This window comes from Rhincodon typus, chromosome 6 (assembly GCF_021869965.1).
Source record: "Rhincodon typus isolate 14 chromosome 6, sRhiTyp1.1, whole genome shotgun sequence".
Taxonomy (NCBI): Eukaryota; Metazoa; Chordata; class Chondrichthyes; order Orectolobiformes; family Rhincodontidae; genus Rhincodon; species Rhincodon typus.
The window spans coordinates 97,005,848-97,025,395 of NC_063337.1; the positions used below are offsets into that span (position 1 = coordinate 97,005,848).

Below are 19,548 nucleotides of genomic sequence, written 5' to 3' on the forward strand. Positions count from 1 at the left end.
AAGTGGGGAGGAGAATTCCATCACATTCCTAACTTATGTCTTGTACATGGTGGGCAGGATTTGGGGAACCAGGTGGTGAGTTACTCATTGCATTATTCCTAGCCTCTGACCTGCTCTCGCAGCTACTATATTTATATGGCTAGTCCAGTTGAGTTTCTGGTCAATGGTAATCCCTAGCATGTTGATAATGGGGAGATTCAGTGATGGTAACACCACTGAATATCAAGGAGCGATGGTTAGATTGTCTCTTACTGGAGATGGCCATTGCCTGGCATTTGCATGACGTGAATGTTACTTGCCACTGGTCAGCCCAAGCCTTGATATCATTCAAACCTTGCAGCATTTGAACATGAACTGCTTCAGTATCTGAGGAGTCATTAATGGAGCTGAACATTATGCAATCATCTAAATCGCCACTTCTGACATTATGACCGAGGGAAGATCATTGATGAAACAACTTAAGACAGTTGGGGCCACGACACTACCCTCAGGAACTACTGCAGTGATGTCATGGAGCTGAGACAACTGACCTCCGACAAACACAACCATCTTTATGTGCTAGGTATGACTTCAAATCAACAGAGAGTTTGCCCCCGATTTCCATTGATTCAATTTTGCTACAACTGCTTGATACCACACTCAGTCTAATGTAGCCTTGACGTGACAGGGGTCACTCTCACCTCACCAACTGGAGTAAGTGTGGTGACGACAGCTATGCAATTTAAGGACTAGCTAACACAGCTGATCCAGTGTTGGATCTAGTCATTGTTGGCAACTGCCTTGTTCAATAGGACAATGTATAAAATGTGCTGAACATATTCCACAGTTTTTCTTTTAACATCCGTGGCAGTCGGGATACTTGACTGACCAGGTCTGGCTCATTACCAGTTTTCTTTTGGGAATATTCAAGGACAGACTTAAGTCTCTTGTACAGAAGAGTCAAGCAGATCGAGAGCAGCTTGGAAATCTGACACAGACTTCACAATCTTTCACAACTCAAACACCCCACCAACATTCCCGCTAAGCTGTTCGGCCTTTGGAAGTTGCATGCACGCCAACTGGCGTGCCCATGTATCGGCTTTCACTTCCAGAAGCCACTGCTACACACATACCTTGGAGGTCTACCTAGCAGGGAAAAAAGTCAAATCAGGAGGGAACACTGCTCCGAACACAGTTAACCTGTTCTGCACTGCATGATACGCATAGTATGCCATACTGTTATGTTATGAATTCAGGATGGGTTTTCCCTTTTTAATAACTTAGTATTTTCTAATCTAGGCCCGAAACGTCAGCCTTTCTGCTCCTATGATGCTGCTTGGCCTGCTGTGTTCATCCAGCCCTGCACCTTGTTGTCTCTGTCTTCAGTGATGCTATTCTATTATATACCTTTGGAATAGGGACTTCAAGCCATGGCTCTAAGCTCAGAGATAACGATACCATTGTACCACAAGAGACCTTTTATTAACTTTTCTACCTTGAGTGTATAATAAAACTGCTTAATTGTGGTAACTTAAGAATGTTCGGCTTATTTATTCTTATAGCTTTCACATGGCCGAGTACACAGTAATTTCAGAAATCACATCTTTTTAAAAGATAAGATTTTAAAACCAATTTCTGGAATGAAGAGGAATTTATTCACCCCCCGCCCTCTGACTTGGCGGAGAGATCAAAAGTTGCAAAACTTGCTTTAAATATAAATAATCAAGTTGAGGGAGATCTCGCGTGTTTCCCATTGCAATAATATTTGTGGCATTAAAGGCTTTTGATTGACTTGATCATTGATAACTGAATTCAGAAAAGTTCAATTTAAATTCAATTTTGATGTAAATTTTAATTTTAAAATGCAGAAGTTGGAGGCACTTTTTTTTTATTTAAAAAGGAACAATAAATATTAGCTACCTACCCTCCTAAAAATATTAGGTTTTATTTCATTGTAATATTAGACAATTAGTTCTATGATTATAGGATATTAAATGACAGAAATACAGCCTCTCCATATCTGCATATTACATTGCAAAGGTGCATAACTTATTCTAAAGTTTCAGTACAGTCTAAGTGTTTCATGGACAGACTATTGATTATCATGATGTTTGAGATGGTTTTTTGGTTTTAGAACTTGACTGAACACTAATTCTGAACCAACCAAATTACAATTCCTTGAATGAGATCAGTGCTAATTTGAGGATCAGCCACTTTTGCAAAACTGGTTTGTCAAATAATGATTTTAAAGGGCTAATGGCTGTTAAGTTTATAATTAAAGTAAACTTGCTTTGATGCCTAGGGAACAGTTCTAAATGTATGAATACATACATATACTTTACCTAGAGATTAAGCTTGAGGAAATATACTGTATGGTGATAAAAAATTGACAACATCACAACTACTAAATAAAGCAGCAATTGCTACCAATGTTGCTTTACTAATAAATGGAATCAAACCTGAACACCATGTACCAGAGACTGTAATATCAAAGAAGTTTCTTAACATTCACATAGATCAATTCTGGTTCTACAATAAGTCATTTATGTACTATCTTGAGCAGAAAGCCAAGTCTGAAATAGGTGATCCCACGCAGTTTCGTACGGATATTGAAAAAAAAAACATGGCCCCGAGCCTACTTAGAGATAAAAAGCTGTCAAAACGATGTACTACAAACACTGAAGATCTGAAATAAAAACTGGAGAAACTCAGAAGGTCTAGCTAAAGAGATGCAGAATTAACATGAATCCAATATGACTCCTGTAAAAATGAAGGGGGCTAGAAAAAAGTGATTGCTTTCAAAAGAGGGAGGAGCAGAACATAGAACAGATAGGAAATGTACCCCAGAGCAATTTGCAAAGGAAATGCTATTGTCGATGCAGAGGGAATATAGATGAAGATAGGTGAGCAGTGTAGGTGCAGAAAAATAGGTCAGCTCTGCTGAGAGCAAATCTGTGCAGGCAAGAAGCTAGGTGGTAATCAAAATGGAGGACAGAATTCATGGTGTGAAAGTGTTGAAATCAATTCTGAATCCTAAAGGCCATAAAATTTCATAAGCAGAAAATGAGGCGCTATGCCTCCATCTTGTGTTGGGGGTTTCACTAGAACATTGCAGCAGAGCTAGGATAAAACAACCAGCACAAGATGTTAATTGAAATGACAAGCAACTGGACAGTCGAGATCAATCTTGCAGACAGAGAAGTGGTGCTCTGCAAAGTGATCACACCAAATTTCATCAAGGTCGAGGAGACTGCATTGTTAGCAGTGAACACAACAGATTAGATCGAAAGTACTAAATGGTTGCTTTGCCTGGAGCACATAGACTTGGACAGTGTGGAGGCAAGAGGTTATATAAAGTGTTATACATTCTGAAATTGCATTGGAAAGTGCCATGGCAATGGTGGGTGAAGAGGTGGTGTTGTGAGTTGGAAGTGATGGGGTTGGGTGGACCAGGATACCACAGAGAGAACAGCTGACAGGGGAGGAAATAGGAAGTTACGTATGTTCATTTGTTTTCAATATCTATTGATTGTAGTAAAAATGGCAGTTGATCTTTTGAATGTATACACTCGTGGGATGGAAATTGAGCACCAAGACTTCAAAAGAATATTTTAAAAGCGCAGAAATGATACTGACATGGTTCAAGTCCGTCCATACACAGCAAGACTTACACAACATCCAGGATTAGGCTGACAAATGGTAAGGAACATTTGCAGACTCAAGTGCCAGCTAAGAATCACCAACTACAAGAAAGAACATAAATCATCACCCCTTGATGTTCAACAGTATCACCACTGAAACCATCACTGTTGGTGTCCTGGGGTTTTCTAGGAAAAGATTCATACCAATGCGAGTACAAGAACAAGTCAAAGACAAGGAATTCTGCAGAAAATAATCAATATTCCTTCTAAGCTATGCAGCCATTTGGAAGGTCTGTGCACTCCCAATTAGTGTTTGGATGCATCAATTTCCATTTCCACAAGCAGTGCACACAGACCACAGAAGCCTGTATAGCAGCAAGATAGATTAGAAGGAATTTAGTAATTCACCTACTGTCTCCCCATTGTCCAAAGTGCACAATTCTGGAACATGATGGAGTACCTTCCAATAACCGGGATAACTGCAACTCTAGCAACTCTTGAAGATTGATACCAAGGCAAAGCATCCCACTTGTTTCACCCCTCACCTACCATTAAGCTACTGTAGCAGCACTATATGCCATCTGCAAAATGCCCTGCAGTAATTCACACAAGCTCCTTCTATAGTTCCTTCTAAAACACACTGGGACTGTTACAGATGTATACCCTAAGACTGGCCTTGTCAATACCTTTAAACAGGGCCAAACACTCACCAAAACAATGTTAAGTAGGACGCAAAGCTACGCTACAGGATAACAGCCACCTCAATTAGATCACTACATGCCATATATCACGTAAACTCACGAATCGGCCTTATAGCACCAGTTTTGGTCTTGAAAAGTACCCACTCTTCTTCAGATAAGTTTGTAAGGGCAAGGTGCCTCAAAAATCTGAGGAAGAGGTGCAATATTCTCCAAACTGGATAATATCTTCAAGCTGAAGAAGAATTCCTCAAACATGGAATATGAATTGCGATCTCAGAATGCTGAGAATGAAGGCTGTACGTCTCAGGTTGGTGGGTCAGGTCAAACAATAGCTCTTTGGCACTTCACACAAGATTATTGATCATACTCAACCAGTCCATGCTTGCTACAATCCCAAGTGTTCAACATTAGATATGATTCTGTGATTGAACAGCATTTCCTAAACAAACTCAATTGTGTTACGAATTATACGAACAACCAATTTAAGATCATCAGCCAAACACGCAGTGTGGTTCACTTGCTTGTGCAAAAAGCCTCATTATCCAAAGTCCTGCTCTTAGAAGATCAAAAGAGCATTTCCACATGGTGTCTTTTCAACTAAAGCTTGCTGGATAGCTATTCCCTGGTACATTCACCATTACAACATGTTGACCATAATCAATTGGTCTAGTTTAAATTTAAAACGCTTGCCTTTTAACTGTTTTATGATGCATGCTCCATGGCAAATGACCAACAAATCTACACTTTAGTTTCATACGAGATAAAATTTTCTGGTGATTTTGTTTTTTGTGATTCTGTCCTGACTAAGTGCAAGAAAAAGTGATTCAACAGACATTTTTTTCCCCAGCAATACACTATAGATGTTACACCATTTAATCTCTGGTGTAAACTGGTTATCTACAGTATAACCAGTCCACCATTCATATTCTCATCTTTACAGACGCAGCTTCCCGCCTCCACCAGAATTCAACCATTCACTATCATTCCCTCATCTACACCCTAGTCAACTGACTCAATAACCCAACCAAATTACTTGATGCTTTTTAAAAAAAAAAACAAAATAAATTCAGTATTTGATCCCATAAAAAGGCTATGTCCTCAGTACTGTTCCTCTTCACTCATCTTCTCTGTAGACGGCCGCATCAAGTCTTCCTTGTTCCAGCCAAGATTGAAAGCCCTGGCTGAGGTAAGCAAAAATACAAGCATGCGATTATTTTCAGAGTCAGCAATGCACACAGCAACACCATGACTGAAAGATCTGGCACATAAAACGTCGGTTGTCGTTTCCTTCACTAAAACAGTGGTAAAGTTCTGGCTATTCTTTTTTGTGCAAACACCATCCTTTGCTTATTTTTTCCCAGCAACCATCTCAAATTGAACCAGACCACTCAACCTTGGCATCCTAAGTGACCTAAGCTGAGTTGTATATCATGTGCTGGATATGTTGCACAGTCCAGGGTCAAACTGACCTGCCTCACTATAATCAGTCAGTCATACTACAACAGGCCAAAGATAAACAGGTAGACAACTGGATCCTATTGAGGACGATAGATCACATTCTGCTCCAAATGTCTGATTATTTTTGCAAGCTATACATGCACAAGGAAATTAATGACTGAAATAACAATTATTAATATGATTTTGATGAGTGTGACAAACATATTTATTTACCATGGTACAGCATGAATGTTTGGGTATAAAAATTGGCAGCAAGTTTTTGTTCTGAAAGAATCCAAGAACAGATAGATCAGGAAGTCTTGTTGCAGAAATAGATTTGAAGTAAGTAAAATGATTTATATAAATAAATAGTTTGAAAATGCTTCAGAATAGACAAATCCAAAGGTCTTACATATTTTGTATATTTAAATTAGAGAAGCTGGGGCACATATCCTCAGAGGCTTCTGGATACAGCATCATTAAGTAGATTCAAAGACTGAGATTATTGGTTTCACTGGGAATCAAGGGATAAGGGAGCAGGTGGGAAACGAGTTGGAGTTGAAGCCCAAGATCAGCCATGAGAAAGGTGAAGCAGACTCAAGAGTGTAGAGATTGTAACAAGGTCATCTGGACCTCAAAATACAAGTTCCCTAACTGGGGCTGTTATTCTGGTTTACATAAAAGTTTAAATGGCAGGGATATTGATATGCTGAATGCCTGGCTCAGTAAGAGGCAGTGCTATTGCCAAAGCCTACGCATTCATAAACAAAGTGATTGGTGATGGGATGCAGGCCTCTGAAGAATGATTTCAGTGGGGACAAAAGTAAAGCACGATCATGAAGAAACTCGCTCAGAGTCATTTTGCAGTTGTGGGTAAGTATTTTCTTACCTCTGTTTGGGAAGCTTGACTAATTCAACACTGCCATCCAGGACCGCGGCCACTATGTGGAAAGATGAAGTTATCTTTTCCAGTCAAACAAGATTGCGGCAGACGAAAAGCAACAAGTAATTCTCCTGACAGCCTGTGCAGCCGCAATTTTTTTTCTGTCATTTAGGAGCCTAACATTTCCTGAGGCACCCTCAGACGCTAAAACCTTTCAAGAATTGATTGATATATAGTTAAGGAATATTATGACCCCAATGCTTCCTCAATTCCGAGATGCTATCGCTTTTACTCAGCAATTCGAGAACCAGGGTAATCTGTATCAGGATTTTTGACTAGCTGAAGATGGAAGCCTGTGAATTTGGCTTAACCCTTAATTAGATGCTTAGAGACCATCTAGTATACAGGATGAATGACATGACTATGCAAAAACGCTTACTGGTCGAAGCTCAACTAGACTTCAAACGGGCACTACAACTGGCTTTATCATTGGAAAATGCAGCAAACGGAGCACGTGGATTGCAAGGTATTCCAATGGATGTGGACACCCTCAGGTGTTCCCCCAAGCTCAGGCAGACTGACTTGAGTGCAGGCAACTGCATAGCCTCACTCAGGAAATATCCTGATAGGAGTAACTCTAGGTCAGCCCACAGCATAAACCCCAAAGTAAAACCAAGTCTCAGTCAAACAGTTACAATTTTCCTCAGGATCCTGCCTGCTAAGGCATTGTAATTATTACGGATTCGGTACAGCAGAGACCTACTAGGCTTAAATGGAGAAAGATAACTTGTTGGCTAGTATCCAGGAGGGTGTCCAGGAAAGTTAGTACTCTGGAAGCTTCACGGGCAGCTGGTTTGGAATGGTTAAATTGCCTAGCAACATCCAAATCAGATAAACATCTGGTTCAAATGAAGAACGATACCAGCAGAGCCACATGGTGATTGCAGAACCAGTTTAAATAAAATTCACTCTACACTCCAGCGGTTAGATTTGTGCAAGTCTTCAGCTAGGCCGAGAACCTGTACTGGGGAACCTCTGCAGTTTAAGGATACAATCTCTGTTCCGGTCTCTTATGAAGGGTAGCTGGTTTGTTTACCAGTGATTGTATTAGAAGGTTCAGACCCAAGACTGATGGGGTGAAATTGGTTGTGAAAGATCCACCTAAATTGGCTCAACATTTTTTGATTAGAATAGGACTGTCTGAGTGAAGTCCTAATTAAATTCCTGGAAAACAGACTATCAAAGGAATCAAGATTGCCTTGCATGTTGACCAGAAAGCAATTCTGCAAGGAAGGGGAAAAGTAGAAGCGAGAGAATCAGCAAACCAGTCCAATTCGCAGAACGGGCAGCACCGATCATACCAATTTTGAAGCCTGATGGGTCAGTTCACTTTTGTGGGGATTTTAAACAAACAGTAAACCGTTTCTCAGTTTGATAAATATCCAATCCCTCGGCTAGAGGATTTGTCCCTCACAAAGCTTGACATTAGCCACGCTTACTTGCAAATGCATTTAGAGCAGGATTCACAGACGTATGCGACAATTAATCCCCATAAGGGCTTGTACCAGTATAGGAGACTGCCATTCAGCACATCGTCAGTCTGTTCAATTGTTGCGCAGACAATGGAGAACATTTTGAGGTCTACCTCAGGTCACCATTTCCTTGATGATCTGCTGATAACAGGTAAGACTAATAAAGGAACACTTAGAAAAATTAGAAATGGTCCTAAGCACTTTTTTTTCCTGAGGCAGACGACTATCTAAGAAATGAAAAACATGTGTTCCAGGCCCCACCAAGTGACCTATTTGGGCTATAGGATCAACAAGATTAGGTTACACCCGTTGGCAGATAAAGTGAGGGCAATCAAAGATGCCCGGCCCCCAAGTCTGTCCAGGAGCTGAGGTCATTTCTGGGTCTGATAAATTATTACAGAAAGTCCATACACAACCTGGCATCAATCCTGGCACCTTGGAAGTGGACTCATAGGCCGTAGCTTTTGATGATGTAAAGAAATAGCTATCCTCTAGTGTGTTGGCACATTATAATTCCAAGAAAGATTAGGTAATGATGTGCAATGCCTCCCCATATGAGTGAGTTCACAGATGGCCCATTGGAGACAAACACCCAATAGCTAACGCAGGGCATTAATATGCTCAAATAGTAAAAGGAGGATTGACAGTCAAATTTGGAGTCAAAGTTTCACAATTACCTTTACGGGTGAAAATTCGTGATAATCATGGACGACAAACCTCTACTTGGTCTGCTTAAAGAGAATAAGGTAGTGATCCCCATAGCTTTGGGCCACATTCAGTGGTGAGCTCTAACATTAAAGTGCTTATTATAAATTAGAACACCATCCAGGAGGACAAGTAGCAAATGCCGATGCACTGAGCTGCATTCCTCATCCAGTGGAAGAGTCTGTCATGACATGGAAATTTTCTGGACAACTAACAGCATCACTCTTTAAAACCTAAGATCCAGACTGTTCCAAACTGGAACAATTGGTCTTAATCGGGGAAACCAAAGGGGCATCACAACTTGAATTAAAACTTTGTGGACTCGGAGACCAGCTCATGGCAGAGGACAGCATATTGTTACGGGAGTGAGTGATTGTCACAAGCAAAGGTCGCCATCAAATACTGGCCAAACTCCACCAGAGCTATTCAGGGGTTTCTAAGATTAAGATGTTAGTAAGGAGTTATGTCTGGTTGCCAGGCTTGGTGAGAGCGGCTGGGTAAACTTCGGACTCAGCTGCATGTCAACTTGGTCTTGGTCAAGGCACCAGCAATCTCCTCTTTTGCCTCTCTCAATAACCTGGGGTAGATACTATTGGGGGTCGGGGACTTATCCATCTTATTGCTCTTCACAAGATCCAATACCATTTCTTTTCTGTTCTGTTCTGTTCTCAAAATGCCCTAGCATGTTAGCATGCTCCTTACAAGTCTCACTATCCTCCATTTCCTTTTCCTGGAGGAATACCAATGTGAAGTACGCATTAGGATCTCACCCACATTCTCTGCCTCCAAGCACAAGTTCCCTCCTTTATCTGGAGTGGTCCAACCTTCTCCCTAGTTATCCTCTTGTTTTTAATGTATCTGTAGAATGCCTTGAGATTGTCTTTAACCTTATTTGCCAAGGTCATTTCATGGACCCTTCTTGCTCTCCTAATTCGCCACCGGCCCCATCTAATTTTAGCTTCTTAAACCTTACCTATGCTTCTTTTTTCATTTTGACTAAATTCAAAACCTCCCTCGTTATCTAAGGGTCCCTTACCTTGCCATCTTTGTCCTTCCTCCTTTAAGGCATGCTGTTCTTGAACCCTCCCCAGCAGGTCTTTAAACAGTTCCCACAGGTTTAATGTTGACTTACCCGATAATAGCTTCTGCCAATTAACATTCCCTAGCTCCTGCCTAATACTGACGTAATGTGCCCTCCCCCAAGGTCCTGACTTATCCTTGCTCATAGCTATCTTAAAAACTTAAGGAGTTGTAATCACTGTTACTAAAATTCCCTCCCACTGAAAGGTGTCACCTGGCCAGTATATCCACATACTGTTTCAAGAAACCCTCTTGGATGCACTTAACTTCCATTCCGTCTAAGCCTCTTGCTCTAAGGGAGTCCCAGTCAATACCAGTGAACTTAAAAGTCATACACTATGACAACTTGGTTTTTATTGCACCATTCCATAATCTACCTACATATTTGTTCCTCAATCTCTCAGTGGCTGTTGGGAGGCCTATAGTATAATCCAGAGTGATTGCACCCATCTTATTTTTGAGCCCGCCAGTATGCCTTCTCGGAGTGATGTTCTCCCTCAATAGTAATGCAACTCCTCCACTTCTTTTACCTTCTTCTCTATCTCATCTAAAAACAACAAAACCCTGGAACGTTAAGCAGCTAATCCTGTCCCTTCCTCAACCAAGTCTTAATAATGGCCACATTATAGTCCCATGTAGTGATCCAGGTTCTAAGCTCAAAAGCCTTCCCTTTAATACTCCTTGCACTGAAATAAATACACTTCAGCCCATTAGTACCACCACGTTCTTTTACCTGTCTCTGCCTGTCCTTTCTTTCTGATTTACTGGTCCTAACATCTACCTTCTCCTCAATCCCTTCATTTGCTGTCCAGCTGCTCTGGTTCCCAGCCTCCTGCCACGCTAGTTTAAAATTCTCCCGAGTAGCACTAACAAACCTCTCTGCAAGGATGTTGGTTCCCCTCCAGTTTAGGCGCAACCTGTCCCTCTTGTACAGGTCACTCCCGCCCCAGAGGAGGTCCCAATGATTCAATGAGTTTGCACGTTCTCCCTGTGTCTGCGTGGGTTTCCTCACAGTCCAAAGATGTGCAGGCTAGGTGGATTGACCATGCTAAATTGTCCATAGTGTCCAGGGATGTGTAGGTTAGGTGGGTTTGGGAAATGGGTCTGGGTGGGATGCGCTGAGGACTTGTTGGGCCGAAGGACCTGTTTGCACACTGTGGAGATTCTATGGGTATGCACTAGCTCCTTAGGACAGATGGATGTGTGGCTATCTTTCTATTCCCTGCCTCACTAGTACATGGAACTGGTAGTAACCCAGAAATTACTGCCCTCTATGTCCTGCTTTCCAGCCTCTTAACTCCCCATACTCACTCCGCAGGACCTCATCCCTCTTTCTACTTTATGCTGTTGGTACCAAGTGAGCAACATGATCACTGGTTGCTCACTCTCCCACTGAAGAATTTCATGCAACCACTCAGCCATCCTTGACCCTGGCCAGGGAGACAACACAATCCTGGAGTCTCCGAAATTTACCACAGAAACACCTGTCTGTGCCCTTAGTGAGTCTCTGACCACTAATCGCTCATTTGGATCTTATCTGACCCTACTTTATAGCAGAGCCAGTTGTGGTGCCACGAACTGTTATACTCCATGGAGGGGCTATCCCCTAAAACAGTATACCTGGTAGAGAGGGCAATAACCACAGGAGACTCCTGCACTACCTGCCTGCCTCTCTTGGTGGTCACCTATCTATCTGACTCAACCTGTGGTGTGACTACCTCCCTGTAACTAGTGTCTATCAAATGCTGTCCTCTGTATGCTCCTCAGTTTTGTCCAACTGCCACTCTAACGAAACAACACGGTCTGCAAGGGGCTGCAACTGGTCACACTTCTTGTGTGAGAAACGGCATTGAGAGCCCAAGATTCTGCCAAGCAGGAGAGACAGCCTGACAAAGAAGATAAAGTTTGGTGCAAGAATCATGGAAATCATGAGTAAGAGGCATGATCAACACAAGATCATGACCAGTGACTTATAAAGTTCAGGAGGGTATGACTGTCCTGAATACACATGTGGACCATTTCAAACCCGCAAACTTGTACTGCGCCTTGGAGCCTTCAGGAACCTCAAACATTGTTGAGTCCTCTGAATCAGAGATGGACATGACGGAAGCAGCCGCCAGTGCTTCGGCCTCCGGAAGGAGAGTGAAAGTCTGAAAGATATTCCATGTGTAAGACGCGAGCTCTCGTTCATTACGCACCTTCCATGTTGGATTCCAAATTGGCAGAACCTGACCACCCACGTGTTTCTCAAAGGAATCGGACTGCCACGTCTACTGACTCAGAGGAGGGATGTAGTGATCCTAATGAGGTCAGCCAACTGAATGGCAACACATGAAGTGAAATAACCAGGTCAATTCCAACTTTTTGAATTCATGGTGCTGTACTTCTCACCTTTGCATCACCCTCCTTCAGTTGCTCTTGCAAGCTGCCTCATGAGTTCCCTGATTTGAACCAGACTAACAGCCCCAGTTGGCAAGGCCTGGCTGTCATTATTTTTTTTTAAATGTTGGGAATATTAATATGCTGAATACCTGAGTCAGGTGAAGGGCAACATTATTGTCAAAGGCTATGCATTTGTAAATAAATGGTGATTGGAAATCGGTCTCTGAAGAGTTATTCAAAGAAGTCATCTGATTTTTTTGTTCCTATTTCTTATGTATAAAAGGAGAAATGGATTTCCAGAGTGAGTTGCAAAGAAATCCAAAACCACTACTTTGTTCCATATTGATGGATTTCCTTTTGCACATGCAAATCAAGTAACTTCTGAATACACCACAATAAAGGTTTTAATGCTTACGAGTGCCCTTGTAAACTGTATAAGGATTAACAAATGGCTGACTCAAAGATTCCATAGTTTGTCCCTCAAAGACCTGAGAAATTATCCAATTCTTTTCCCCTTGCCTCATCCCATCAGTTGTTGAAACGCTCATCATTGCTTTCAATTCCAAATCCAACCTTTTTAAATATTCTACTTAACAGCTACCATCCTCATTCATCTGTACATGACAGCTCAGATCCTATGCCGCTTGTTGGGTGCACTTCATACATTAGTCTTGTCTTTGCCACGTAGATTAGCTCCTAGTTTCCCAATACCACAAGTTTATACATTTCATTGTCTTGTTTTATTTATATCTTTTTATACCCTTGTCCCTCAGTTATCTCTTAATGAGGCAGCACAGTAGTTAGCACTGCTGCCTCACAATGCAAGGGACCCAGGTTCAATTCTAGGCTTGGATGACTGTGGAGTTTGTACGGTCTACTTGAATCTGCATGCTCCAGTTGTTGTAGTTGTACAAAATCTACAAGTTACGTTGATTGGACGTGCTAAATTGTCCAGGGATGTGGAGGATGGGTGAATTAGCTACAGTTAATACGGGCTTAGGGCGGGAGAGGTGGTGGGTCCAGGTGGGACGCTCCTCAGAGGGGCAGTGCGGACTCAATGGCCTAAATAGTTTATATCTATACTGCAGGAATTCTATGTATCTAGTAGTAAATTTCTCAATGCAGAATTATTTGGGATGTTGATTACAATTTCTAATGACATGGGACATGGGAAATGAGAAATGAAGTTTCAGGATTAACCTAGCATACTCCTGGTCAAAACATAAAACTTTCATCAGAGGAATAATCTGCTTATAAAGAAGCAAACACAAGAAAATCATTGGGAAAAGCCCTTAGTTTTAAACCTGACTTGATGTAAATTACAGCTGCGCCAATCTAATGAGTTTGATAACTTAAAATCTTGTGGATATTTATTATTTTAATTTTTGGCTGCAATAAAGTGTTCAGCTGTGAACTGCAAGTGCATTAGTTCAGTGGTCTATCCTCAGAATTGCACCAATGGATTAAAATGACTTTTTGATAAATGGCAGTAAACTGAAAGGCACTTAAACAAGACATTATGGAAAAAAAGCTCAAAGTGTGCTGTAAATACTCAACAGAAGATTAAAGTAGTATTTTAAACTCTCAACTCACTTTTTAGAAGTGACACAATGAATGTGTTGCCATTACCTTAAGTCATGTAAAAGAAACAAATACCAGAGCTGATTGCAAACATCACCATATGATGCCATAAATCTAATCCTTTATCAAAATACAATGTGTATTAAAGACTACTTGGAAATGAAAGCTTTTTAACTAAATATATTCAAACAATAAGCGATTTTCCACTAAAATCTGGAATGTTTGGAAGTGGCAGTAAGAGGAAGGGATAGGTCGAGAAATGACAGATTTTTGAATATCTGAGCATTTTCAAAATTTGTATGCATTACCGAAAGATGAAATAACACGAGCTCTACTCATTTCATTAAAAGCTTTCAAGGTCCTTTTGTAATGCAGTGTGTGTGTTCTGGAAATATTGCATTAATCCGGTTGTGACGGATATAGCTATATTTTCCTCGATTATCTGTGCGACCCAAGTAAAAATATGCTTTACGAACAGAAATAAATCATTGCAATCAATAATGCGGAAATAGAAGAGAGATTCTTAAAGTATAAAATTTGAATGAAAACAAAGCTTGTTTAATAGATTTTTAACATCCCATTGTGTTGTAGTTTTAAGGTTAAAAGGAAGAAGTCATTTTTCTTCAGAACAAAATCACAGATCATAGTACAGAACATCAAGCCGAAAACAACAGACAACATGGAAATAATAGTAAAGCAATTCTGGATTTTAAAAACCTCCCTTTCAAAGTTCCTGGGATGGAAGGAATTAGAGTAAGGGGAAAAAGGGAGAAAACAGGCACACGTCTAGATACAGTGATTGGAACTCCCTCAGTTTCCCAAGAATTGTTGGATGCAGCAACAAAAGAACAAATAAACTTGTGCTTACATGGCATATTTCACAACTTTAGAATGTTAGAAGATACTTCACCCCAAAAAAAGACCTTTTAAAGAGTAGTCATTGCTGAAATGTAGGAAAATGTGTCAGACTATGTCTACATTAGTTCAAATACAGCAGTAAGATAAATGACCAGACACTCTCTATTTCTGGTAGCAGGGATTGAGTCATAACCATTTGCCATCAAAAGAACGCCTGCCCCTATTGGGATCTTTCATATCACTTCAGACCAGATGGGCATTTGTGATTCATTGAAACACTGCACCTTCAAATGTACAGCACTCCTTCAGCATTGAAATGAAGTACAGTACCAGCCTAGATAATGTGATTCAGTCTCAGGGGGAAGCATGAATCCACAAATTCTGACCCAAGAACCAAATCTGCTATCACTCAGCTAGTGAAACTTAAAAATATGGCTTGTTTGTTTACAGATGCAAGTGATTTTTTTTTTAAAATTTGGAGGTAGTGAAATTTCTTAACCTATCTACATGACAAGCATGAACTTTGCTATTTCATGTACATTACTGGTTCTGCTGACAACATTAACATAGCTTTGATACTCCTTGAGTTTTTCAGTCAAAATTAGTAGGTGAAGAAAATAAGACTCATTGAGATTCAAAGATAACAAGGTGTAGAGCTGGATGAACTCAGCAGGCCAAGCAGCATCAGAGGAGCAGGAAAGTGGACGTTTCGGGTTCATTTTTGAATTCCATAAGGAATTTCGCATGTTCTGTTTGAAAGACCAAAATTCCTGGAGGGCCAGAGTAACTTACTCCTGTTATCATATCTAATGAAAGTGACAAATTAGTTCAGAAATTCTAAATTACTCACAATCTTGAGATTCTGTTAGCAAGTGATTTTAATGAAACATTTCATTGAGACAAAGCAGCAGCTCTCTGTTTGAATGTTTGGTGTCACAACTCGGCAACCATCACTTCATCCGTAATGGGCGAGGAAAAAAAAAGAGCCCGACAAAGAAAAATCCACCCAAGGAAACATCAAAACCTAATTACTTTCTTTTAATACAAACACCATTAAAGAAAAAAGTAAATACTTACAACTCTAATAGATCCCAAATCTCAAATTCTCATGCTGTCAGTAAAGTACAGCCTTAAGTCAAAATAACTAACTATTAAAAACATGGTTAAAAGACCCACTGCATCACAAGTTACAGAATGTGCATAGCTCAAATATTTTCAGAAGTTCTTTTACAGTCCAACTACATTTGTGCAGGTTTGCATGCAATCAATCCACACAGCTGTGCTTGCAGAACAACTGTCCCAACAAAGTCTGTCAGCAGGAATCAACCCAAAAACACCAACAGGTGTAAATGGAAAACAACAGCAAACCTGTCCCGTAAACCCGAACGAGGTCAATACTTTTTAGCAGCTAAGTTTGAAATCATATCACTGAGCAGACAGGTCTTTACTGTGTGCTGTTGTCTAAGCTCAGTGCATTTTAGTAACTGAAAGATTTGTGCTTGCTAGTAAAGAGTTAGCACAAAACTTATTGTCATATTGTGAAGCTTTCAAAAATTTTGGACATTGGGAACAAATTGCAAACAATTCTCTACAATTAATGAAAATCCTGCATTGTCAAAATGTGGATTCTAGCTTTATCACTGTTCATATTTATATGTTTGACTGTACACTACTTGATATACCATCTGTAATATTTGCTGTATAAGCATAAGCAGAAATTAATATTCTCGCCATTACTAAGTGGAAAATACTAGCTTTCAATATTCCATATTATGGCATTCCAGGAGATCAGTTCACCACATTCCAGTTTACAAGGCTCTTTGGTACAAATATACAGAGGTTTTCAAAAGTAGAGTTTAAAAAAGCAATTCTGACCATAAGGCAATGTTCCCAAAAATAAGAGGATCGCATGTTTCTTTTTGTATGACTAAATGAACTCAGGTGTTTAACTATGTGCTGGTACGTATAAGCCATTGTCAACTGACACTGCCCCTTCTTAGAACTCTTGTTCTTCAACTTTCCATATGGAAAACAACAAAGCAAATTCACATTGTGTATGGAAGAGGAGGAGGATTGCAGAAGCGTATCAAGTGAAATATGTGCAATTTAATTGTAGAAATAAAGCTGGAGTTCTTTTATTTTTAAATTCTACTGCTGCCTTCCCTTCAGCCTTTTACTTAAACTCTCTCCCACACCTCCTTGATAGCCACTTGTTTATATTCCACATCTAGCATCTTTGCGGTCTTAGCTCAGCTGGCTGGATGAATGGTTTACGATGCAGAGTGACACCAAGAGCAATGGGCTCGATTCCTACACTGGCTGAGGTTACCCTGAATGCACCACCTTCTCAACCTTGGCTCTCACATGAAGCAATGTGAACCCCAGATTAAACTCACCACTAGTCGGCTCTCTCTAATGCAGATAGCAGCCCCACAGTTCTCCGTAACTATGGCAGTTTTAACTGTTAATGTGAACAGAACTGCAGAAAAGCTGTAAGTATGAAGTCCCATGTCTTGATTTTAATGTGCCATGATCCATTATAAATCTACTTAATACATGGAAAACTTGGCTAAATTTGTTTTAAAGTGTGCAAAAAGGTGTTAACAATTCCTTTCCCCTCACTTTTTCATATATAAAATGTGCTAAATACTTCGTTAAATGGGCAAAGGAGGGAAAAAAGTTAGAAAAATCTGTCACAGCACACCTAAACTCCGATGCAATGTTATATGAATGCTTGTATGACCCAATCATGTGACACATTGCAATACTTTAGAGCTAAGGAGGAAAATCTGACATTTTCAAAATGTTCACATTAGCCATTCACTGTAAACACAGAAGTTATTAAAAACTCCAACAAATTTCAGTTTAACCACAAATTGATTTGTGCCCTACATATGATGCAATAAGTATAGCTCCTCCAGCACTAAAATACTTCACAATCAAAGTTAGAAGGTCAAACAAAGTACTGCAATTATGTTTTGAACATTACAATATACCAATTGTCTGAATTCATTGACTGGTTATTAGGTGTTATCTAGAACCGTGCCCAGGAGGAAGTTCGCACTGTATGCTTGAACTTTGTACAAATCTGTTCACTGCATTCCCTTGTAAATATGTTGCCCATCCTATGAACACCTTGCAAAAACTCAAAAAAGGCACGCACTGTACTTCAACTGTGATTTTTCTTCGTTCTAATTTTCAAGCCATTTGAAAAATATTTCAGATGCATATTTCGATGCATTCCCACGAAAGTCACGGTTCTGCCCTGTACAAATTTGCTACAAAGATGTACTGGGGCTTTAACGCCACATTGAACAGAGACTCGTCTACTGCAGATGAAATAGAAACCACAGTTTTCCAAATGAAACAAACCCAGTGATATCCAAGTCTTTTAACGCAGTAAGTGCCGGAGAGTCTTCCCGGAGGCCGTTCAACCTGCAGTCTGTCTGCTAAAGAGACAACCCCGTTGCCCTTTTTCCTTCGGTTGAGTTTTAAAGACTTAGAGGGATGCGGTCACCATGACACCGGCAGGTTTAACTAACCTGCAGCACACCCGCGACCCCCGCGACCCCCGCACCCCCCAAGAAGAAAAACAACCACCCCCCCCCCCCCCACACACCCACAAACCGCAACGACAGACCCCAAACAAAAAAAAAAGAGCAGATCAAACCCCGTGTGAGAGATTTTACAACGTTTGAAAACAAACTCGATATCAAAACAGAGAGGGAGGGAAGGAAGGAAGGAAGGAAGGAAGGAAGGAAGGAAAGAAAAGTATGTTGGAAGTTGGAAACTCTCAGATTCTCACACACAGAGCGCGGGGGGGGGTTGGTGGAAAAAAAAAGTTATCGGATTTTTAAATTTAAAAAAAAAACACACACTCAGAAACCGCGATACAGATTTCAATTCATTGAACGGAGACCAAACTCCGGAGAGGCAGAGGGAGGAGGAGGAGGAGGAAAAGTTTAGCTGTCCTTTCGGTATTTAATGTTGGAGGGAGTGGGGCGGGTGGAGGAACTGAACCGGAGCAAGGCCCCTGTCACCTCCCTTCCAGCGACCGACAAAACCGGACAAAGAAAAAAAAAACTTTTCTTCACCTCCTCTCACACCAACCCACCCCCCTCCTCCTCCTCCTCATCCTCACTAACCCCCGGCGGAGACAATTCCAGCAAAAAAAAGTCTACGAAACCCGCAGCCGGCCGGTGTATAAAAGACTAAAAAAAAAATCACATAACGGACCGATATAGAATAAATAACTAACAAACGGTTTGTGTGGGGGGGGGGGGTCCTTACCGGGTAACAGAAGCAGCGTCGCGAGCAGTAACGGTGCTGCTGGAGGCTGTGTCCCCGCCATCTTAGAGCCCAGTGAGTGTGTGAAGGGAGGGGAGGGGGTGTGGAGGTTTAACCGGAGACAGGCACACGGAGACGGGAGAGAGAGCGAGAGAGAGAGGGGGCACGCGCGCGCGCGCGCGCTTCCCCCCCGGGGCGGCGCCAGGGACACGCGGCCGCAGCCACAGCGAGCGCGAGCTCCGGCTCCCGGGCTACAGCGCCGCGCGCGCTGGCACAGGGAGGGAGGCAAGGAAGGAAAGAAAGAAAGAAAGAAGGTTGGGGGGGAGCACTGGCCTCTACAAACAACCCCCCCAATCAAATGAATACACCCACACCCACACCCCCAATCAAATGAATACACACACCCCCACCCCAAGCAAATAAATACACACACCCCTCATCAAATAAATACACACACCCCTCATCAAATAAATACACACACC

General features: G+C 41.2%; 1 protein-coding gene across 1 annotated transcript in view; it reads right to left on the reverse strand.

Annotated features, from left to right (window-relative positions):
• nectin3b (nectin cell adhesion molecule 3b) overlaps nt 1-19,308 on the reverse strand; it is a 114,649-nt gene extending 95,341 nt beyond the window's left edge. The window contains exon 1 of the mRNA XM_020514303.2: nt 19,070-19,308. Coding sequence (XP_020369892.1) covers nt 19,070-19,130 — 61 coding nt within the window. The 5' untranslated portion in view covers nt 19,131-19,308. The remainder of the gene's footprint in view (nt 1-19,069) is intronic.
• Nucleotides 19,309-19,548: the final 240 nt, after the last annotated feature.